The sequence below is a fragment of the Pararge aegeria genome, chromosome 21, assembly GCF_905163445.1.
Source record: "Pararge aegeria chromosome 21, ilParAegt1.1, whole genome shotgun sequence".
Taxonomy (NCBI): Eukaryota; Metazoa; Arthropoda; class Insecta; order Lepidoptera; family Nymphalidae; genus Pararge; species Pararge aegeria.
This window is the reverse complement of record NC_053200.1, coordinates 4,515,714-4,541,257: the sequence shown is the minus strand read 5'-3', so window position 1 is coordinate 4,541,257 and position 25,544 is coordinate 4,515,714. Positions and strand designations below refer to the sequence as shown.

At 35.2% G+C, this 25,544-nt stretch overlaps 1 protein-coding gene across 1 annotated transcript in view; it reads right to left on the bottom strand.

Annotated features, from left to right (window-relative positions):
- The window catches only part of LOC120633360, a 62,687-nt gene that overhangs the window by 22,570 nt on the left and 14,573 nt on the right, over positions 1 to 25,544 (bottom strand). The window contains exon 2 of the mRNA XM_039903561.1: positions 5,235 to 5,441. Coding sequence (XP_039759495.1) covers positions 5,235 to 5,441 — 207 coding nt within the window. The remainder of the gene's footprint in view (positions 1 to 5,234; positions 5,442 to 25,544) is intronic.

Sequence of the window (25,544 nt, the reverse complement as noted above, 5' to 3'; positions counted from 1 at the left end):
AAATAAGTTTTAAATGGTACGAGATTGTTTTCATAGCCGCAAGCTGAAATAACACAGACTGGGTTAGTGGTGGGCTGTTCTCTTTAAAAATTCTTAAAGTTCCTAAAGTTTTAAGTTAACGAATGTAGTTATCACCATCACCTCAAAATAATGGCCACATCTATGAACGCTTCATAAGTGCCTGTGATATATTAGGTTGGGGAAAAAGTTTCTTCGCATTTTTTAAGAAAATTCAAAACATTTTTTAATATGGTTTATTTACATTTAACTTTTTTTTTACAATTACAGTATGTAGGTAACATTTTGTTCGAATATTTTGCCATCTTGTAGGTAGGGACATAATCCCAATGATATAGAAATTTTGGGGCTTCTGATTAAAAAACCGCGACATTACTTGTCGCGGTTTTTTAATCAGAAGAAATTTTGGCAGTCTTCTCATGATGTTAACCTGATACTGCCTGAAGAATTCTAAAGAGACCGAAACAGGTGGACATCTGTAGGTGCACCTCCTAGCCAAACTATCTTAATTTTTGCTGAGTGGCTAAAGATGTGTGAAGTCTAACGTTACCCTGATGAAAAACCACACCCCTTCTGTTGATTAATTCCGGCCGCTTTCTCTCAACTTCTTGCTTTAATCTCATCTGTTGTTCGCAGTAGAGTTCAGAATCGATGGTCCTGCCTGGTGGTAACAGCTCATAATGAATAATGCCCTTCCAATCCCATCACCTTGTTGAGAGTTAACCCGGGTTTCGCCACAATCTGTGAAGCCTGACCGGCCTTTGACCACGACCTTTTTCACACGTTCTTGTCGCACATGATCCACTTCTCATCACCAGTTATCAGCTTCTTCAAACACGGTTCGGTTTCATTACGTCGTAATAAAGAATCACAATGAAAATGAGTACACGGTTCATTAGGTTTCTTTCAGAGAGCTCGTGAGGTACCCAAATATCCAGCTTTTTTGTGTACCTAGTTTTATCAAATGCGCCATAAATGTTTTGTGGTCAATTCCCAGTTCTTCAGCTACGTTGTAACTACTGATATGCCGATCTTGCTCCACTTTTTCAAAAATGGCATCCATTTTATCCGTAATAGGGCGACCAGAGCAAGGTGCATCAACATTTCCGGATTGAAAACGCCTAAACCAAATTTGTGCTACTCTCACAGACGCTGCACTAGGTCCATAAACATCGCAAATTTTTTTCGCGGCTTGCGTTGCATTTTTACCTTTTTTGTATTAAAATTAAAACCAACAAAAATCACTAATTTTCCTAATTTGAATTTGGAATTTCTTCTTTAAAATTTAAACTTTTAATGATACAAAAACCAGCCAGATACAAATAGCCAAAGAGATTTTATTACAAGTTCATACATACTATAATGCGAAAAGACTTTTTCCTCAACCTATTATATAAATATATTTTTTTTCATTTAAGTTTTTATAAATTTGCCTTATGCATGTGTTATTTTGTGTTGCTGTTTGTCTTTTTTTCTTTACCGAGCAATAAAGATGTCTAAAGAAAATCCTATACACATGACTCCATTAATCTTTGCTTTGTAACGAAGATAACGTTCTTGACAAATTATTTATTGGTCAGCCATACATGTTCATACATTTTTTGCTAACAAAAAATACTTTGGAAGGGCACAATACAACATGTTAAAAAATGTTATATGCTAATCAATGTCGTGTTCACATACAAATGCTTATACATAAGACATGAAAAGATTAGGAGTACATGGAGTCATGAACTAATAAATAATAGGTAGATACTATACCACAAAAAATGTTATTGTCAACATAAATATATTATACTACTAGCTGTTGCCTGCTACTTCGTCCGCCTTTGTTTTTGTTTTTCGAAAGTCATGTGCCTCATAAATGTGGCAGCACTTTATGTATTTAGGATAGCTAAGCCTGGTGTAAAATCGTCAAACACTTTCGTCCCCTCTCCCGAGAGAACTGAGCTTAATTTCGAGATAAAAAGCATCCTATATTACTTCTAAAACCTTCAGTAATATGTGTACAAAGTTACGTGATGATCGGTTTAGTAGTTTTTACGTGAAAGCGTAACAAACAAACTTACATACACATTTATAATATTAGTAGGGATAGGGATATACGACAATGGAACAATGGGTAGGTATATTAATGTGTACATTTTGGCATACTTTAAATTACAAAATATTTATAGGATAATAATTAAGGATTTAAAAATATCTTAATTATTATCCTATATTAGATACCATTTCTTTATTAGATAGTATATTAGTATAAATGCGAGATTATTTGTTTATTTTTTAAAATCTACATAATGTTATGTTCGGCTAAACAGTTACACCAAACTACATGAAATTCGGTGGTGATTATGATGATGAGTCCGCCACGCTTCGAATCATTCTAACCCAAAAAGCGATTTTTTTCCGGGATTAAGTTGCCTCTATGTAAAATTTCGCAAAGAGCTGTAAAGCCCGGTGAACGTTACCTTACTATTTTTCCGGGGAAACAATTATAGGGATATTGTCTTCTTATTCTAAACAAGCGATCCCCGCGTACAAGTTCTAATAAATCATTTTCAAAAAACCTACATCAAGTTCTAAAATTGTATTCATGTAAATGCCTAGGTTTAGGAATCGCCCTAATTAGATGCCTAGTGATTTAGGTGATTCCTACAGAAAATAAATGTTTCACGAACTCTAACGACTGGATTAAGAAGAGCCTACAACAAACTCAGCCGGGTTACACACGATACGGGGTATATGGTATATAGAATCCGTTGTTACAGGTCCACCCCAACCCACCGTGTCGTATCGCCCTTCCTCGTTGTTATTTCGTTATCGCTTAGCTTTTTATATCTATTCATTATTGGAAAAAAAAACAAATTAATAAAAACTGACGGGTCGTCGTATCTACAACGTCACAAGTATGTAGATACATTCGTAAAATATCTTAAGGCGAACGTACCTATAACTATTTTTGTTTATACATGTTTATACAAGTCTACTAACAGACATAACTTTAATGTGTTTATGTTTAACTCTAGCCTTTTTGCCTCCATTATTCACGTCGCCATTTAAACGTTTGTCGATTGTTTTGTTATGAGAAAACTCCTGATACAACCTTTAATTGGCTAACAAGAATTCACTGACATAAGTACTTAATTGCGTTAGCAACATAAATAGGTATAGTTCGTGTTAAGAAAAAAAAGCGCTGTAGCGACCTGCGGTATGAACAAATTATTATATATAGTTTGTGCTGATGAAATCTTTAAAGGTGATTATTATTAAAGTTATTTCATTTCAAAAAAGGGGGCGCATAAATTACGTGAGATGTTTATTAAATTTTCTGTCCCCTGGTGAGATGTCGTGAGATTTTATTCAACCCCCTCCCCCATCCCCCAATCTCACGTGAGATTTATCAAAATGTGGATTTCTTACGTCAACGCGTCTGATTGTTATTGTAAAAATAACAATGGACCAAAATAAATAGTATAATTTTTTATTTTTTCAATCAGGAAATAATTTCGTGATATTTGCCGAGACCCCCCCCCTCTCCAACGTAAGATTAGATGAGATTTGACTCGACCCCATCCCCCTATGTATCTCACGTTTTATAAACGCCCCCAAACTACACTTTTTCTTTTCTGAGCCAAGTTTAGGTGATCACTAACGCTATATAATTGTTTGAATCTCTGTTGACGTCACATCACATATTGTATGCTATGTTGTATGCTATGTGGTGGTTATAGTGTAGTTGGTACTAGTGTTAGAAAAAAAATCATTACCATTTGAAGTTTATAATCGGCCATGAATACGTAAGGTATTCATTAATTCATTAACCATGGTGTAGGTACAACAAATTTCGGAACGTACCTTGGAACTTACAATCGTTTTTACTACATTTCTAGTACAAGTATTAAAGACTCTCCTGCAACTATTATAAAAACAGAACAATGCGCAAAGCAAGGCATTCGGTGCTTTTTTTACGTGACTCTACTTTTGTTAATGGTTGCAACCGCAAAGATTATATTGTCGTACATATATACGTTTTATAAATAGAATTTTATATAACATGACAACAGACACATTGTATAAATACTTTCAGCTTGATGTAGGTCAGAGCCAATCTTCAGCCTTCTTTAACTTATATCTACGCTATTTCCGCAAGAGTTTTTACTTGATACTTGTTGAAGCTGAAAATGTATAGTTTTTACTTGTCTATGGCACAGTTATTTAATTTGATCAGCTAATGTTGGTTACAACAACCAACATTAACTGTTAAAATTATATGTTAGTTCATAGACCTCGTACATTATATTCTTAGAACTCATTTGATTACTTAAATCATAAGTCGTTAGTTACGTGCGAGTTTTCCGTGTGTCATAGGTTATAATATTATGTCATGACGAATCTATTAAGGCGCAGATTATGTCAGCAAAAAATAATCTATAAGGTAAATAAAAGTGATATATATCTGTCTGATATTTCGAATTAATTTCCTTCATTATTATTATATGAACGGTAGCAAGACTACCTTTTTGAAATGTTCGACTCTCTGTTGAACCTATTTTCACGGTACTTTCACTTTCAAATGAATGTTGACAGATTGTATGAATGTCTTCTGAGTTTCAAGTAAGAGACTTTGCCATTAAGCGTCATGCAGGAATCAATTCTTGTTGCTAGAGGTTTGTTTTTTGTCAATAAGTTGGTATTAGTTATCATTAAAATTTGATTACATTCTTTAATTATGCTATCAAATCCAAAACTTGCCTAAAATAACAGTTCCCTACATTTTTTTTTTCTTTTTAGTTTTCCTAATCTAATCTAAGGCTGCGTGGCAGAGATCGCTACTTAGCGATAAGGCCGCCTACTAAATTTCCGAAGTGTTTTTGTTGTGTGTTTGTTTTTTTTTGTTTTTCTGAACTTGATGTGGTGTATTACAAATAAAAAGAGTATAAATAAATAAATAAATAAATAAGAAACATTGCTAATTTTATGTAATAAAAAGCACGCTGTAGTCAAAATATTTTTGTAAACAAGAAAAAACGCCCTTCTGACCGGAACACAGCCCTTCTGACATGATTGCAACAATGCTGCTTAGCGGCAGATATAGGCATGGCGTAGCACTTCCCCGGACGAGCCTGTCATAAAAAGCTCACCTACTACGTAAAGAAATGACAAAGTATCACAAAAACTTTGCTTAGAGACAAGGGATATAAAGAAGAGTTACTTACCATAGCCAGATATGGTGTTAAACTGTTCATTGGCTAAGAACACCTCGAAATATCTGGTGAAGTCACCCGTAGGGTCCCACCTCGAGGCTAGCTTGGCCCACTCCTCCGGGTATTCATATTTGAGCCTCTTGATGATCTTCACTGCCGTCTTCTTTTGCCTTTCTGTGCAGCGGATGCATTTGGTTCTGAGTGCTTCTGGCAGGAGCCCTGCAACAAAATGTACATTAAGATACCCATTCTGTACTGGACAAATCATCTCATCACACTGGACAATCATATGTGAAAAATATAGAGAGATAGGTGATAAAAGGAAGGTGCTAAAGGTCGAAATCCTACCGACTTGATAGCTCTGGTATCTGGACTGGGGATATCCAGTGGATAGGACTTCGACTTTACTTTCGGGGGGCCGAGTTTTTTTCCTAGCACTTACTTGATTAAGTTATGTGCGTTTTAAGCAACTAAAGTACCATTTCCTTCAACTGTGAAGGAAAGCATCGTGAGGAAATCTGCCTGGAATCATGCCGGAGAGTTCTCCTTAATGCTCTGAAAGGGGTGCGGAATCCTCACTGGTCCTGCGTGGTGGTAAATAAATTAAATTAAATTTTGTATAAAATGTATGTTAAACAATTACATCTCATAAAGGGAGAAGACCCGGGCCCTATGGGTTTCGGTAGTCGGTTATAAATAGTCAAAAAACCCTATTTTTGTCATGCATCATCACTATTAAACGATTACGGGCCCACTATCGGGTCCACGGGTTTTCTCTCAGAATAACAAAGTGTTGGCCGTAGTCCACCATGCTAGTTCAGTGTGAATTATTGATAGACAGGCCTCTATGAAAATTATGGGAAACTCAGGTATACAGGTTTCCTTACGATCCTTCTTCGATTCCTTTAAAGCAAATGATTTTTTAAAACGCGGAAAACTCCAAAACTGTTTAGAAGGACCTCTGCAGCTAAAATGATGATTACGATGATTTAGTTCTTGATAGTAGAAGAAATCGTGAAATCAAGATATATACTACGACAAAACACACATCGCAGCCCTTAAATAAGAGTAGCTTATGTTACGTACCATGAATATTTTTATGAATAACACACACAAATACTTATTTTTACAGATAATCTCCCAGACACTGAAAAACATTCATGTTCATCACGTAAACATTTTCCAGTTGTGGGAATCGAATCCACAACGTTGGACTCTGAAAGCAGGGTCGCAGCAAACGGCGCCAATCGGCCGGTTGTTTTTGATTAATGATATAATTAAATTATGTGTTTGATTATGGCCCACTCTGGGACTCAGCGGAATTTAGCTTATGAGCTTATGGGACTTCGCTGTGTAAACTTCCCTCCTTCCAACGTAGCTTTAGTTTTAAGTATATGTGTTTTTTTTTTTTAAGTTTACGAATATAGTTAACGCTATCATTACTCACTGCTATGCACACATTTTATATTGCCTATTTGAATAAAGAAATATTTGACTTTGACTATGACTGTATTACCTCTACTAGTTTTAGTTTACCATTAGCGAGTTGAAATAAATATAAAATCGGAGTCGAATGTAGCATCCTCGATTTTTCTTTGTTATAAAACTATTGAAGATCTCGTTTGTTTTTCATGTAGCTCGTTTTTGGAGACAGCCTTAGGCACCGCAGGAAAATATCATAAATTCTACGCAGTCGAGACTCGAGTTCGCATAATACATAATAATAAGTAAATAAAAATGACAAAGTTTGTATTTTATAAAACAGAATAGAATAGAATAGAAAAACTTTATTGCAACACAACACAATAGGAAAAGTACAAGGAAAACAGTAATAGTACTTAGTGCTAGGGAGCAAAGGCGGCCTTGTCATTAAAAGTCATCTTTTAAAGGCAACCTGAGTGAACGAAGCCGATAAACAAGTGGAAAGACACACACACAGACACACAGACACACACAGTACAGAGTGTCAAAATGTATGAAAAATCAACTTCATAAACTCTCGGTAAGTTATCCAGGTGAAAATGATAAACGTCAGAGCATGGGAAAAAAGGTGTTATCATTTCCAACCGGTACATTTAATCCGTACCAAAGTTCATGTTATTATTATATAGCTTCATAGTTTATTTTGTTTTTGTACCTTGAAGAGGTCTCAACTTGTACTTTAATTGAATAATAAGTGGCGTCAAAATGCCATTATAACCAGTCCACTGTGAATGTTCCAGAAATACGAGTATCTAGGCATTTAAATAAATTGATTTCAAGAAACAACTTCTATTTATATCTGGCTGTTGCCCTGTTCTTCGTCCGCGTTTTTTACGGTTTTTTTTACAAATTCCGTCGAAACCGTTTGTTTTCCTTGGATAAAAAGTAAACTATGTTACTCTACGTCCTTCTAACTAAACCTATCCCTAAAATCAAGTTGATTGGTTGCTCAGTTGGGGCGTGAAGGAACAACAAACAAACAAAAAAAAACACTTTCGCATTTATAATATTAGTAACGTTTTTTTTTTCTTGAAGATATATTCGTTCTTTAAACTATGATTCCAATTTTATTAGGTATACCTACTACTATAATAATATAAAACTAAATGATTAATGGGCTATTTAAAAATTTTGACTGCTGGAAATTGCCGAAACATTTATGTTTGTGGTTTTTTATCAAGCTTGTATTTTAATGTGATACCAGTTGCCTGCGACTTCGTCCGTGTACAATTTGTTATATGTAAAATTGTCTCATACAAAAAAAAACAACGCCTTTTGAGATATTAATGTCCTTTAAAAAAAATATAGGACTTTCATACCCTTGTTTGCCCCTGGGGACGCGTTTTTGGAGAAACTCTTTCTTAGTCAATGGGTACCAAAACTCTAAAAGAGTCCTACTGTGTATTGTACATTTTCTTAACTTCGACAATCATGTCATCTCATACAGCGCTTAGTAAAGTAGCCGTTTCTTAGATAATTCGAAGCACACAGATATACAGACAAACAAGAGTTGTCTTTGTCATCACAAACAGAACTTTTATTAATTTGTATAGATAAACTCACATCTTAGACATTGGTTGTGACTCTATATCTAGTTCATATTCCGCCGAAGAAAAATATTAATAAATATATTTGTGTCATACCTATAGAACTTGCAAACGATCTTTTCATACGATTCAATTTCAATGTCGGATTGTATGATGGGAAAACGCAGTCATTGTAAAAAGAAAAAGAAAAAATGAAATTCCTTCGCAAATGCCAAGTACCTAATAATTGCTGCAGCTCTCGCTAGGAATGCAAGTAACTTTAATAGCCTCTGTAATTTTACTGTCAAAGAAATGTCACATCGTTGATTAAGTACCTACTAATAATGTAGGTAGTTGATGTTTGATGTTACGAAGAAAATGGATTAAATAGATACAGAATGCAGTCCGATATCTCAACCACTAGGTGGTTGAGATATTGGACTGCATTCTGCCACTGTAATTTTACTGTCAAAGAAATGTCACATCGTTGATTAAGTACCTACTAATAATGTAGGTAGTTGATGTTTGATGTTACGAAGAAAATGGATTAAATAGATACGAATGCAGTCCGATATCTCAACCACTAGGTGGTTGGGATATTGGACTGCATTCTCAGAGTAGGTTAGGTAGTAAGTAGGTAGGCTTTTATAATTTTTTCATGTACTGGGCTATGGTGTTAAGATCGAGGTCTCGGTTGAGATCTACGTTGCACACGAACCACGGGCTGTCCGTGGCATGCGCATAAACTTATCTGTAGAATTTGAAAGCTCCTGTAAGAGCTGTGAGGGCGATATGCGAATACTATACTAGCGTATGTCATTATGGTACGTTTACACAAGGTTACTTTTTGACGGAGGGATAGTTTGCTTTTACGGCAAATCGTCGGATAGAGACGACCCATCACACTCGCGGCCTTGTTGCGGGCCTTGAGAATGTGCGCGGTGAAGCTCATTCTATTATCGAACGTTACTCCCAGGTACTTGGCCTTATCTTGCCAAGGGATAGGACTACTTACGTCTACTTACGTAGCCTGAGTGCAAGATTTCCTGACTCGCAATCGATGGGTTGTTTTCGAGTAAAGAAATATTTAACATCGGAGTAAAAGGGGTGTCTTATAACCATTGTATTAAAGCTCAAATTTGAGTGCAGTTCTTAAACTCCAACTTTTAACAGCTTGTTTGTAAAAGAAAAATCAGTACTACAGGACTTGTGACTCTAAAACGAGTCCTATTACTTTGATGATACAGTTTTACATGTGAAAACGACTCCTCGATTGCGAGAGCAGAATTGCAGAATTGCAAAAAAGAGAGTGGGTATTTTTATTGAAATTGATATGTCATGTAGTCATGGACTAAAGATACGCATGTAGGAGTTTTTGTTTGTTTTCTCTTCTCCAACCTTGCTGAATTCCGTTGGATTCTTCCTGAATAAACATATAATAATCTGTGGCACTAAGGGTACACACACCACACACACCCTCTCTCACACACACACGCACACACACACACACACACACACACACACACAAACATACTCAAAAATAACATACAAAAATGTGAATATATACGAAAAGTATTTAAAACACCTACTATGTTAAAGTATGTGTGTGTTGAAGATTGATAACAGTTATCTCAGTTATAAAGTTTAATTAGCTAGTTTATATGCTGTGTCACTAATAGCTATAGAGATCATCAGATCAATAAAATAAAGTTATATTAACGTAACTGTAGTCTACATATATGAATATAAATTAATTAATCAATAAAAAACACGGCGGCTATAATCATGCACGTAAATAAAATCAGTAAGCACTATTTATAGTACAAATAAGGTTACATGTGATAGTGTTTTTTGACATTCTCTAAAAGATCAGAAATTCTTGCCAGTAAAATATTTAGGTAAATTAAAAGTCAGCTATATATCGAAATCCATAAAACGGTTATTCTTCTTCTTCTTTTGATTTATGGCTTTTCGTAGTGCCAAAACAGCACAATGTATTTTGCCAGTGTCAAGTAGCCCAACAAAACGGTTATTGCTAACTTGTTAGGGCCTCTTGGTATTGCATTTATAATAACCCAAAACACAATCGGTTCCTAGGTGGTGTCGTATCGCAACGCTGGGCAGCACGTCTTTGTCAGTAGGGTTATAACTAGTCGCGGCTAAAGTCTCTGACCAGAATAGACGGGACCTCCCATTTACAGGACCACAGCGTTTTTGTAACGTCTAGTCTGTCTGTTTATTATTGGCCTTATCTTGCCAAGGGAAAAGACTGCCAAGTAATAGGACTACTTACGTTGTTGTCACCAGTAGCCTGAGTACAAGATTTCCTGGCTCGCAATCGATGGATTGTTTTAAAGTAAAGAAATATTTAACATCGGAGTAAAAGGGGTGTCTTATAAGCATTGTATTAAAGCTAAAATATGAGTGCAGTTCTTAAACTCCAACTTTTGACAGCTTGTTTGTAAAAGAAAGTCAGTAGTACTCAACCATTTCGGAAAGCAGACTCGACCGACAAGAAGCCGGCAAGAAATTCAGCATTTGCTCTTTTTCATAGTTACTGAAAACGAGATTTCGTTGTAAACTTTTTACTTACTCATTAATTTTATTCGTAATTTAATAAATTATTGGTGGAACTCACCAGTGTGTTAGTGAAACGTAATTTTATAATAAAAACAAGATAAAAACGTTTCCTTTCGCGATCACGTATTGTTTACGTCACGCCTTGTTATTCTTGTGTTTGTTATTCTTAGGGCGTCGTTTGCCCAAAAATAATGGAGCAGGCCATTGTGACAGAGAATTTTTAACAATTTCCTTGTTATGTTATTTTCGATTGGATTTATTTCTGGCTTCACCTGTGTTTTATGTGTTGCCACTTCGCTAACGTGAAACGGACAAAAATCACTTTCGTAATAATATATTACTAGCTTTTGTCAATCAATCAAGCAACTCGGAATGTTCATTCTATCCTTCGAGAGATTAAAGCGGAACCATCTGCATTCAAGTAACATAATATTATGATGAATAATCCATAGTCACCGTAGTTTATATTGTTAATTTTTATTTATATCCGCTTACCTCGAAAATATCGGTTTATATAAACAGGTAACATAACATAGGATGAATTTTTTTCGCCTTAACTTAATTAGGTTCGTAACTACATGGCAGGGAGGCGTGAGAAAATTCTACGTTAAAAAAGAAAAGCTTTGTTGGAAGTGTCGAGGCCTATTGTGCAAGGCTACTTGCAATCAACAGGCATACCTAAAAACGTATTTGGAAAGAAATATATCTTTGTTATAACTGTCAAAATCCTTGAACCAAAAGCAATATTTGATGTTGGGATTGTACAAACATTGAGTGAGAGTGTCTCGCTCGTTTCTCTCTGCCATGAGGGAGAAGACTCCCTGTGTTGGATGAACGATGGAACTGTTTTCGATTCCTGCGAAAATATCCTTTGTCGTTGTAAGCATGATATAACCTATTGACGACTTTTAGTACGTAGTGTATTCTTTTTTATCTATATGTTAAGTAGGTATGTATATAATATGATTGAGTATTTATGAATTTATATTTATTTATTATATTATTCTTATTTGTGCAATTTCATTTATATCTTTGTATTTAGCTATTATTTATTTAGGTTTATAATAATTTTACATCACATGCCCGTTTTTGCTCATGTTGTCCTAATCCTAAGGTTGCCTGGCAGAGATCGCTAGTCAGGGATAAGACCCGTCTTTGTATTTCTTTTCTTGTTTTATTTCCCTAACTTTATAGTGGTGTACAAATATAGAGTTAAATAAAAAAATAACTTGATGGTAAATTCCTTTCGAACCTTCTGCACTTGATAATGCATAATAAACATCCATTCAAAGTTTAGCAAAAGAGGAGTTAATTAACTGTTCGGACTTATTGAAAATCTAGACCGGATCGTAGCTTCCACATAATGGGTCCCACCTTTAAGTTGCTATGTTTCGCATAACAATTTATTATCTGTTTCATGTGTTTATCAATCATTAAACTTAACAGAATTCTAGCTACTGGACTTTAAAAGTTTACTCTGTTACGCAGTAAGGTTATTTATTGTTTTGGACTTTTTTGTTTATTTTTTATTAAGGTATTGTGATCGTTTTATGTACTTTTAATAATTTTTTTTATAATCAGTAGCTTGAATAATCTATTAATGCTAAATTCATTACAACAATCCGTCATTCCGATTTGCTAAATACTAGATAACTTAACATAAATGCAGTATAATTAATGACAATAGCAAAACCCATTCAGTTCTTTAACCTTGGTTTCTTTAATATTATACCTATTATCGACATCCTTATATCATTTAATTTTTTATTAATCAGGAAATAGTTAGATATACAATATGTTTATTGTATAGTTACGAGTATATATTCCGAGCGCCGCTCTCAGCTCTGGAAAATACCAATTGGTTCATAACTGGTTCATGTTATTGCCCAAATTCCTTCTTAAATATTATAATTCTGAAATTGTGTTTATGGATTTCTCTACCTTTTACGCAGTATATTGGCGTGATTTTAACTAGCATTTTTGTTTTTTTTTTGGCCTACCTGATTTTAAATGTAAAACCATCGCTTATAAACAGTTGAAAAAGAAACTAATAAACCGTGTGGTGATTAGCCTCTATTGCCTAATACTTTGTCTAATCGACTTAAATTTTTGTATACTCAGTAATCCATTAATATAGTAACCTTGACCTTATTCTGTAACGACTGGCGACCTGCTATGGCTTGAAGCAGTATTGTTTAAAAATTTCAGTTTATATTTCCTTGTCTCTCTAGAAATAAGGATTGTAATTCTATAAAAAGATCGCTAAAAGCAGTATTATTTTAACATACAAAGTGTTAAAATAATACTGCTTTTAGCGATGGTAGGAACTAGGAAGACAGTAGGTCAGTCTGGGGCCTACCTAACTCTTCAATAACTTACTATAGATTTGAAGACACTTCATCATCAATAAATAAATAAATTAATAAATATACTTCGATAATACACACATGGCCATCTAGCCCCAAAGTAATCATAGCTTGTATTATGGGTACTAAGATGACTGATTAATATTTTTATGAATAATACACATAAATACTTATAATATACAAATAAACACCCAGATACTGGTAAAACATTCATGTTCATCCCACAAACATTTTCCAGTTCTGGGAAACCAACCCACAGCCTTGGACTCAGCAAGAAGGGTCGCTGCCCAATGCACCAATCGGCCGTTAATAGCCTATGACAGCCCGCTTCTAGACTCAACTTGTTGGGTGAAAATCTCGAATCCGTTACATTACCAACTTTTATATCTACTTACAAGAATCGTGTTTGTCTTGTTACAAAATAAATAACATATTGGTGCAACAAATGTTTTTATTTTTTTATAGACGAAGTCCGACGAAAAAAATATATAAATTAATAAAAAGTATAAAGTACCTAAATTATACAAGGAACAGTATTTAATAGTAGTAAAATAGTAACTTAATTCAAGATAGGAGACTGTTCCGTAGTTTTTAGAGTTTTATACCGAAATTATAAAGCGAAACCCATAAATTGTGTTTTTCCGTCTATCTGTCTTAACTTCTAACCCTATCGACAGCTTTCACGCCAAAAGAAAACACATTACAAAATGCATGCATTTACCTAACACGAAATGTCGTAAAGAAAGCCTTATAACCTTCGGTTGAAGAAAAGTATGTAAGAATACATATTTCAACTTTCCTTCTTATAATATACCTACCATTCAACTTCTTATAATATAATCTAGACGTATAATATTATGTCATTCTTTGTGATTATAATTTCTAGTTTCTACTTATATAACACGCAGATTTATTGTGACGTCGTCGCGTCGGATAGACGCAATATGGAAAGGTTAACAGGTACGAGATGGGTACGTTTATTGAATTAGCATCAACGATATCATTTGAATATAATTGCAATAATAACAATAAATTATGGAATTATGCGTATTTAGTTTTTCTTTATTCGTGTTACAAAAATTGATGTTTCAATGGTATACATTGTAACATTATTATATGTATTGACTGTAACAATATTAATATTTGGAGTAAAAATAAACTTGTAGTGCAGTTTACTAGGCTGCACGAAATTAGTAATTAATTTAAGGATAATTGTATATCTTCTTGTAACAAATTACCTGATTAAATCCTTGAGATGTCTGTCAATAAGTTCAAAATTTATATAATACGTAAGCTTATATAAAAATCCTTTTATAATATTAAGGATAACATGTATGATAAAAGCTTGGGCATGAATTGCTCTAACTTCATAACTCAATGTTAACTAGACTGTGAGATGGTAATAACAAAAAAAAACCTGGCTAAGTTTGATGTGGGCTGTTCTTAGACCAGGGCGCATTTGGGAGCTACCTAGCTTTAGTTTTAAGTTAACGAATGCAGTTATCACCATCACTAACATTAGTGTAACATGCGCTTGGTAAGTGCCGAATATTTCCCCTGGTTGCATAGATTATACAGCAACAATGTACCACAGAATATTGGCACATTATAAATAGGAATGTATTCTAATCTGCCGTCTCCACACGGTAACACACATGATAATTAATAATCAGGTGATAATGACTATACAAAATAAAAAAACGATTATAGTATTACGATTAATGATTTAAATATATTAAGTAATTAAAATAAAAATTTGAATTCATTATGCGCGTTGATGTCTTTTCCTTAACATTCAAAAAGTTTTTAAGACAAAGATACACACAAATTATTTGCAGCTGTAAAGTATAATTTTATACACTTGTATCATAAACTATTATTCATCATCATCATCATATCGAATCATTACCGGCCCACTACAGAGCATGGGGTAAGGCCGTACTCCCACTATGAGAAGGGGTAAGGCCGAAGTCCACCACGCTAGCCCAGTGCGGATTGGTTGACTCTACATACCTTTGAGAACAATATGTAGAACTCTCAGGCATGCAGGTTTCCTTACGATGTTTTCCTTCACCGTTGAAGCATATGTGCGTTTTAAGTAATGTTCAATTACTTAAAACGCACATAACTTAGAAAAGCTAGAGGTGCGTGCTGGGATTCGAACTCACCCCCCTGAAAGTGAAGTCGAGCCCGTACCCAATGCACTATCACCGCTTCAACAATGTGTCTATGTTTCGAAACCGTAGCGTATAAGACATCACGGGCAAAATGCTGTGCGAAGGATTTGGACATAAAGCTCAGAAAAGCAAACACAAAATGAAAACTGAAATATTACTTCACAGGCTCTAGAGGTATATTATTAACTGTCTCTGAGACTTATCTGTTAAACCGAAACACTAATAGTTCTATATTAAACAACTGCCAAAGTTTTACCGGAAAGAAATCAGATGCAGCCCTAACATCACATGCAAAATTAAAATCAAGTGACTCATTCCACTTTATTTCTTCAATATTTATAATACATATTTACCAAAATGCACTCTCTACTCACGTTCCGCAAAGTATATAATGCTTCTATACAACTCTCTAAATAACTATTACACTTAAAGCCTCAATCGTTTTACGAAGTTCACTGAACTTTAAGAGGTAGACAAAATATCCAGTGCCCTCGGCAAACGTCAAAGGCAAGGTAAACAATTATTTATTAATGTATCGCCCGGTCTGTAGCTCTAAACGTTAGGCATAAAATCATAACTACAGCAGCGGTCAAGATGTCGTGAATGCTTATTTAGTCAAGACTCACGGGGATGCGCGTGTCTTGAAGTTACGTATTCGTTTATTTGTTTACGGAGACCATAGACATTTATTTTGTCCTCATCTGCCGGACTGGTTAGATTGGTTTAATGTTGTCAGCAGCACTTCGCTTAAATCGGTTCAGTAAACGCGCGTTGCCAGATGGGCCATTATCCAGTGAGTTAAGTATGTTATAAGATAATTGAAGCGTTAATTTGGCTCACCTTGTTGTAGTGTAGATTCAATACTCATACAACATAAAAAGTAAGCCAAAGAAAAAAAATAAAGTCTGTGATTTCCTCACTAGGATTTCCTGTGTCGTGGAAATCACAAATATTAAAGAAGCGGTGATAGCCTAGTTAGCTTAGGACTTTGGCTTTATTTTTGGAGAGACCGAGTTCGAACCCCGGCACGCACTTTTAACTTTACGAAGTCATGTGTGTTATAAGCCATGAAATATCACGTGCTTCAACAGTGAAGCAAAACATCGTGATGCATACCTTACAGATCTCTATAATCTTTCAAAAGGGCTTGAAGTCTATCAATCCATACTAAGGCAAAGTTGTGGACTACGGCCTAAACCTGAGAGGAGACCCCAGTAGTGGGTTGGTGATGATAATGAATATTTTAGATACAATCTCCATGTTCAACTTTAGTTTTAAGTACGCACTGATGGCACCGTTTGTTTAACTTCGAACGCCAAATTACTCACAGGCCTTATTTCATACCCGCGGCACTTCAGACGCGAGTTTGACGCTAATGTTTGGCCTAAGCTTAACACGTTTATTTGCTAGACTCCACCATAGAGAAAAACGCATTGCTTGGGCAATAAGGCAAGGCTTAAAAGATGAGTAATATGCGGCGAGACAGAGCAAACTATGAGTAAACAAACACTTTACAGTTTTCTCGTCAGTTGTCAGCTACACCCGTTAAGCTCTAATACAATGTGGGGTACATTGTGTGTATGTGCGGTGATTCATTCACTTAAAGCGTAACTGTATTTTGTACTGGTGTGACACTTTGCCTGTCTATTGTAAAGGAATTGATTGTTTGTTTATTTAATGGCCCGATAAATGCCTAACGGGTTTTACGATGGTCGTGTAGGCTTTTTGAATAAATTCAAGTTCGAAATTCATTTATTTCAAGTAGGCCTCTTTGTAAGCTATTGAGAAACGTCAAGTCGATCTGTTTGTAGTGATTCTATCACAAAGCTGGTAAGAAAGTTGATCTATTTCAACATCAACATTTAACAATTTGCCTGCGAGAAATTCGGCAGTTGCTCTTTTTGAACATCAACAATTTAACAATTTTACTTTTAAAGGGGAAGAGACAGGGGCCGTAAGCTTCGTAGCAACCTTGTCATTAAATAATTCATCAATTGTGTGGTAACCTCGAAGTAATAAATGAATTTAAACACATTGTTTAAACTAACACAAATAAAATTGAAGGATCTGTATATAATTTCGAAATAGCTGCTTCTTATGAGCGATTGCATAACCAAAAAAAAATGTTACTAAACTTTTCGTTTGTCTGTTTGTCCGGGATAATGTTGGAACTATTGGAGCAAAATTTTCAATACATTAATAACTTTAGGTAATTTTACGTATAACAATACTTAGAATATAATTTTTATTAATACATAACTTTAACCTAAAATAAACTATTTAAAAACTAAATAAAATCTAAAACGTCCTCGAAACCACCGCAGCGAGGCACAGTTCCTAAGATGCTGGCAGCATTGCCCCTTTGGATGGCCAAACTTATTCGTTGGCCAAGGTAACTGCCCGCTCTAGGATCACCGGTAGACTCGATAACCCTTTTCGATAATTCTTTGAAAAGGGATCTTGCCTCCGGACCAAAGTCTCTACTCCAAAATAAAAAAAAATTAATATAATATTTTACGTATACAAATTATTCGGAAAGTAATTTAAGAATAAAAATGCATTTAAATTGATATGTAACAGGGTTTGTTCCCATTTCATATTTCATCTTTGTGTACCTGTAGTTTTAAAACACATTGATTTGGTGATAGACATGTGCTTAACCAAAATTTAATACCAAAAGTTATTAAGCATAATAGGTATTTGTACAGCGATGTGCACTTTATATTTATTGCTGGCGAGTCGTATGTGCAAGGCTATTTAAGGGCAACCGCAAACACGCGAGCAAAACCGCAACCTGTAGCTAAGTGTACTATAAATACAGTATCGAGTATACTATAGACTATATAAGTACAGTCAACATCAAATATTAACTATAGGTATACGCGTTTTAAGGGACAACCCTGGAACTTATCTTTAGTTTTTTTTAATTTCCTTTACACGTTAGCCTTTAACTAATGATGAATATAGTAAGTGTTAGTATAAAAAGTAGCGGGCTAACCTTTAAGAGGTGTTGCAGTTAAAAAACCCCTAATAGATTTCTAGGCGATATCATACCGGAACGCTAAATCGCTTAGCGGCGCGGCACGGTCTTCGTCGGTAACTAGCCACTTCTGAAACTTGTATCCAACTTAAGAGAAAGGGGACAATATCCGTGCGGTTATAACACTTATAACGATAAACAGAAAATGGTAGAAAATAACATAGTTGAATGAATGAAGGATGCAAGCTGCGCCCATGCCTTTCATAACGAATAAACAAACAAACGTGTATACTTTCCCATTGATGTATAATAGTATAAACACTCGATGTGTCAGTGCTACATCGACACAAAAAAAAAATATCTTACGACTATATTTATCTAAGCATTCAGTTTTCAATGATAAACAACAAATAATTCTCCATTGACCACCCACAAAGAATTTAACTTAGTAAGTATTCACTGGTATCACACTCTATCAGAATTTAAGAGTACCCGTGCCCCGTAGTCGGCCGGTAATGGCTTGATATGATGATGGTATGGTGAACCTCCTACTTTTTGGCAGTGACCGCCTCTCTCATAAGAGAGGGTTTAGACCTTATAACAGTGATACGTGGTCGAGTTAAGCTTGTATATTAAATTAAAAAAATATGATGGTTACTGTACCTAACAGGTTTATTATGCGGCGCTCTAGTTAATAAATAATTAATTAACTTACAATTTAACGAATTGCGTGATCAAAGCACGTGGCGTGGCAAAATGATGTTACCAGTAAGGTACATCATTTTTCCACAATTTGCTTGTATGAACGATATTAATAATTACAAGCTAATCCGGCGAACTTCGCTGTGGTGAAATTAAGTACCCCTAAGGATATTAATTACATATAACCCTTGTAACTTCTGGATGAAATAACGAATAGTAAAATAATTAAAATTTGTCTGACATTTTCAAATCATATTGGATAAGCCTACAGCCTTCCCGGGGAGACCGAGTTTGATCAACGCTTCAGAGTTTCTTTTCTGTTCTGTTCCGTCTAGCTTCAAGGGAAGCGTAGCTTGTGTTATGGATACCAATATGATTGATACATATTTTTATGAATATAATACACATAAACACTTATTATATACAGATAAAAACCCAGACACTGAAAAACACGACTTCGAATCGAATCCACGGCCTTGGACTCAGAAAACAGGGTGACTGCCCAACCGGCTGTCGTGTGTTCATAATGTTTGTATGAAGTCTACCAATCCATTTTTGGCCAGAGTGGTGGACTACGGCCTACACCCTTCTCCCTCTCTCATTCACCCTGCGAGAAGATGCGTGCTCTGTAGTGGGCCGGTAATGTGTTGATAAGGATGATCTATAAAAGATTACTAGCATTTACCCACGTTCTTCATCCTCGTTTTTTTACAAATCCCTTTTGTTTAACTGGGGTAACAAGCCTACATTGCTCTTTGTTCATTATGATAATGAAGCTTAATTTGCTATACTCCGCGAAAAGCAGGAGAATCTGTATGGCCATATGGTGTAATATATAATTTCTTCAATCCTTATACTCCACACCAAACAGATCTTCAATTAAATTAAAATAAATGCTGTTAAGGCTCATTATCTCGCTCAGTAAAGACGACTATTATTATTTATTTATCCACTCAAACTCATATTTAAGTATTTATGGTATATTAAGATATGTATTAGTATATTTATTTTTTATATTTATCAATAGTATTTTTGTATTTGTGTAGTCTGGTTTATGTATTAGTATGTAGATATTCGTATGTATGTATTAAATAGTGTACCCCACCTATTCGTTTTCTTTTTAGTTTTCCTAATCCTAAGGTTGCCTGGCAGAGATCGCTACTTAGCGATAAGGCCGCCTTTTGTATCCTGCTTCATTCTTCATGTGTTTGGTCTTTTTTTTGTCTCGTTTTTCTGAGTTGTGTACAAATAAAGAGTATAAATAAATAAAATCTTCGGCAATTTACCCTCTACGCAAGTTTCGCTTTGAAACCGGAGTATCCTCAGGAACTCTGTTCTGGATTTTATATATTTTTAAAATAAACGGGCAATCTCTGGTTAAAATTCACGTGAATTCAGCCGCCAATTACACAGTCAAATCTTTTGCTCCTAAAATTGTTCAGTGGCGTTATAATTTTCGATACGCGAAAGTGATTTTGCGCTTTCGAGCGCGATAATCTTAACTAGGGGTACAGATTGTTATTCTTTAGTTCTTTAAAGTACTGCCGCTCTACCGGATAAACCTTACCGTAAAGCGACGCTTTCCGGTCTGATGTCATGTGTAAAACAGTTATGATTATATCTTTGTTTAGAGCTGATAAAAATAAATATACTAGGACTATTTTACAGTGCACTAATGGGACATTTATTTAACGACCACAGTAATGTATATTTTCTGAATTTTGTCTTATCTGCAGGGTGATTACGAACACAACAGGCTTGCGATAGGCGTAAATCTTGCAATCATTGCTGTCAAAAGTGATGTTTGACAGCAAAGACACCTTTTCCGTTGGCATTTAATTTTTTACATTTTTACCTTGAGAAGAGTTCTTGGGGAAGTGCAACCCAGTAGTTTATTGAGTCATTATTTGAATTTAATTTAAGTTCGTAATATAGCAGGAAACCGCGCTATGAATTAAAACCTATGTTAAGCTGGCCATACATGCTATCGAAACATCTCAGTTTAGATAGCATGTTTAGCCGGTAAACTGTAATCTTAAAATAATACTGCTAAGCGAGTAGTAGCACCTTTTTATAAAAAAGCTCGTCCGGGGAAGTGTTTATTTTTGCCGAAAAACAGCCGTGTTTCGGCACATGAGGTTTAACACTAAATACTTGTCACTTAACTTGCTTCAACAGTTAAAGAAAACATCGAGAGTAAACCTTCACGCCTGAGAGTTTTTCATAATGTTCTCAATGGCGTTAAAGTCTATCTTCTTTACTCTGAGAACACACGTACCATGTAGTGGGCCATAGTGGGTTGATAATGGTGATGAGTTTTTACATTATATATCAAACAAACAAATCTTAAGCATTTTTAAAAAAATCGGATGAAAAGGCTTCTTACAATCTTTGCGCAAGTCCGCACATACTACTTTGCGGACTTGCGCAAAGATTGTAATCATGTTGGTATGATTGTATGGCACGTCAAGAAGTCGATGGTCGAATCGACAAATTGGCACCTTGACAGTTTAGCTTTTTGTCAATTACACCCCAAACGGTGTCTAAAGCCTTTTCAAATACACTCAACGTGACCATGTATGGCCGGTCTTATGAATGCAGTACAGATATGCCTATAATTATTTTTTGCGCTCCTAGATATATTACAGACCAGTGTTCCGTGTTAGAACGTTTCCTGACCGTGCATTCGCTTTTTGCCTTGATCTTAAGAGAGCTAAAAAACCAGCCAAGCGCGAGACGGACTCGTGCACAAAAGTTTCCATCTATCAAAACGGCAAAAAAAAAAACATTTTTAGGGGAGAAGAAAAAAAATATAAGTAATAAGGTACTACTAATATAAGTAATAACGGCAAAATAAATACATCATCTGTGAGAACTGCAGACATCTGTCTAACTATCACAATTCATGAGACACATCATCCAGTCTGATGACAGACGGACAGACAGACCGGAAGCATATTGACAGACGAACAGCAGATTCTTAGTAATAGTGCCCCGTTTTACCCTTTGGGTATGGAACCCTAAAACTGGATTTCATTCTTAATTTCGTTGGTTTAGCGGCAAGAAGTATAGTAATTAGTATGTTTTCGAGAAGCTACACGATATGCGCTCGTTGGAGGCAGTCATCTGTAAATACAAGGTCAAACCAGCTTGCGTCCGTGGCACGAGGGTGCATCCTACAGGCGGCCAGCAAACATTGGATCAAATACGTTAGCGTGTCTTATGCCGTCGTCAAAGGTTTGACAATAATCAAACGACATGCGTGCCGGAGATAGTACTTGGTCTCCGCAAAAGCGATGCCCGAAACGAGAACCAATAGAGTCTCATCGCTAAGTGGTGACTCGAAAAGCAGTATTGTACGTCCTTTATTATATTTTGACGTATATGCTTCGAAACTCGACAACATATCTGCAAGTCTTATATGAGGATACATAGTGTAAGATTTTCTGCCACGTTGACTTTAATTGATCGCTCAAATTTAACTACGATTTGTGTATAATCTAAAGAGCGTCTCTACTTGTAAAACTGGGAAACAATATTGTCACTAGATAGCGCTAATATGATTCTATACAAATTGTAGTTAACTTGCACGCGATCGGATGAGTAAACGTAGGTAGAGAATCTCACACAAGGCGCTCAGAATACTAATACACAACCTTGCTTTATCTGTGTCACGTAACGGGTCTCGAGTGAAAATGTAAACAATACCCGCATATTGACGGTTACTAAATGGGAATCCAGATTTCTAGAACATTTCACTTTTTAATGACAAACGCGGCCGTAATCGCTGGTAAAATTGCACATTGTTTGGATTTTACTCACGGCATATCAGTAAATCGACCCGCATTGGAGCAGCGTGAATGGTCTTATCTCTCATGCTACATGATTTTTTTCTTTAATTTGGTAACGATAGGACAGCGGAGGTGCTATACTTCAATTTGGATGTCACGGACAGAATCTAACTACCCGCTTCGCGTTCTAATCCCGAGATTTAACCGAGGTTAACTTCCCCGGACGAGCTCTGTCACAAAAAGCTTTACTCCTGATCTCTATTAATGCTCATCAGTTTTGGATATCAGATATTTAATATCAATGTATATAGCTCGAAAACATGTACCTACCTATTCATTGTTTTTTTTCTGCAAGCCTAGATGTAAAAACTGCACACGGGTTGGTCAAAACTCTAATATTCCCTTCTATGAGATACAGGACTTTAAAACAGGATAGGCTGTAAACGTTGAAAAAGGCGATGCTAGATGCTTATAGAAAAGTCTTATTATAGTTGTCTCTTTAAATGGTTTATGAGATGGTAATACCAAAAAGAACAACCTAAGTTATGGGCTTCTTCTTGGACTAGAACGCGCTTGGCAGAGCACCACCTTCATCATATTCTTATACGCAGGACGTCCACTGGATTATTTTTTAAGGAATTCCATTTTCTAAGATTCTGTGCCGCTTGTATGCAGCTACTCCCTGCGACTCTTCTTGTGTCTTTTATCCACCTTGTGGTATGGGAGCCTACAAACCAGTGGCGTGCACTTCATACATGCACAAAAGCACTGCATACCCAAATTATTTGATATGTCGTATTGGAGGGAATTTTTTCATTTTTTATGCATGCATTGCTGGTCAAAAACCCCGTGCACGCCACTGCTACCAACACTGCGCTTTCCATCACCTGTATCACCATTACAAAAATAGTATGTAGATGTACCTACCTCTAACCAAAGCGGTTTTTAAAAATGACTTTGCCTTTGGCTTTGATGATGATGGTGATAAAAAATTGCGTAACCCACTTCGTAAGTTTTTGTATGTGACATTAACCGCCTTGAATTACTATCAGATATGTATCAAAAAGCATAATTTTAATTGTTTTTTCACGGGTTTTCAACCTTTTTTATAATTAACTTACCGATGGAAAATTTAATAGTGAAGAGTATGAATTTATAATTACAGTTACGAAATAAAAAGTTACTTTACGTTTCGTTTCTATCATTGAATTTATTCAAATTAGGTAAGTTTTGTATATTATTCATGTGGTTTTAAAACAAGTGCTTTTCTATATTTTTTGGGATTTTAGTTTGTTTGCAGAATTTTATTCAAATACGTTTAGCAGTCTTATGAATAAGATTGAATAACATGTATCTACTAAGTATTTCCACTAACTTTCACTTAAATATTATTACTGAGCATTAGTATGATGCAACGTAAAAAACAACACTTCACCTTTCACACCGCATAATTGATATATAAATGGTAGATAAGGCGACAAATATAAATCTTTATATGCTCTAGCGCTTCTCTACATCGTATAAACCAGTCCCTTTCCGCGTCTGCCTAATATTTATCCGCTAACTGCAAAACCGTATAGCCGTATAACCGTATAGTCCTGACCTTGCACCTTCAGATTTCCACCTGTTTCGGTCTCTTCAGAATTCTTTCGGCAGTGTCAGGTTAACATCACTAGAGGACTGCCAAAACTACTTGTCGCGGTTTTTTGATCAGAAGCCCCACAATTTTTATAGCAATGGGATTATGTCCTTACCTACAAGATGGCAAAAAGTTATCGAACAAAATGGTCCCTACATACTCTAGTTAAATGTAAATAAACTATATTAAAAAATGTTTTGAATTTTCTTAAAAAAATGCCAAGAAACTTTTTCACTAACCTAATGAAGTAGTAGAGGCAAAAAAAAAAAAAATTTGCAACCCAGTCGCCGAAATGTAAGTTTACAAGGCTACGTAAGCCATGTAAATTTATTTAACTAGCTACCTAAAAGATAGGCTTAACTCTAAGAGGTACTTAAAATAATGTAGATAATTGTAGTTCTTCTAGAATCCAAAAGAAAACCCCGCCATTGCATGTATGATGTATTTATGTAACGGGTAATTTAAAGTAGCCATATCTTTTATTAAAACTTCTATTAAAAATTGAACGTTATTTACAACGATATTTAATATGATAGTATTCTTGGGCATATTTCCTTAGTCGCCTCGTATGGCACCCACTGGAAGAGGTGTGGTAACAACTTTTTTCTGATCTGCCTTCATACACGGCACAAATAACAAGATATATAATTTTATAAATTTAAAATGCATATAAAATGTTTGGAACCGGCAGGATAATAATTAATTAATTAATTAATTAATTAAATGCATTTTAAATTTGTGAAATGTATAACTCCTTCAAGTGTTGGTAAAAACACTAATAAAAATTATAAAATTGATAAATAATAATGAAAACATTAGATTCTGATAAATACTTTAGACGAAATCAAAAATTAAAGCAACAGAAAAAAATATTTGAGGACCCGATTTCGATCATTCGGCCTTGTTCGTAAAAAAAGTGAGCTATAAACAATGTTTAAAAAGATATTTTATAACCAAAGACTGGGTTGACTTCAATCTTTCTACCCATGCGAAGCCGGGGCGGGTAACTAGTAATATGTATTGCCTGTATTATACCACTATACCTATGGGCCTGTAATACGATTATCGCATTAATCTTT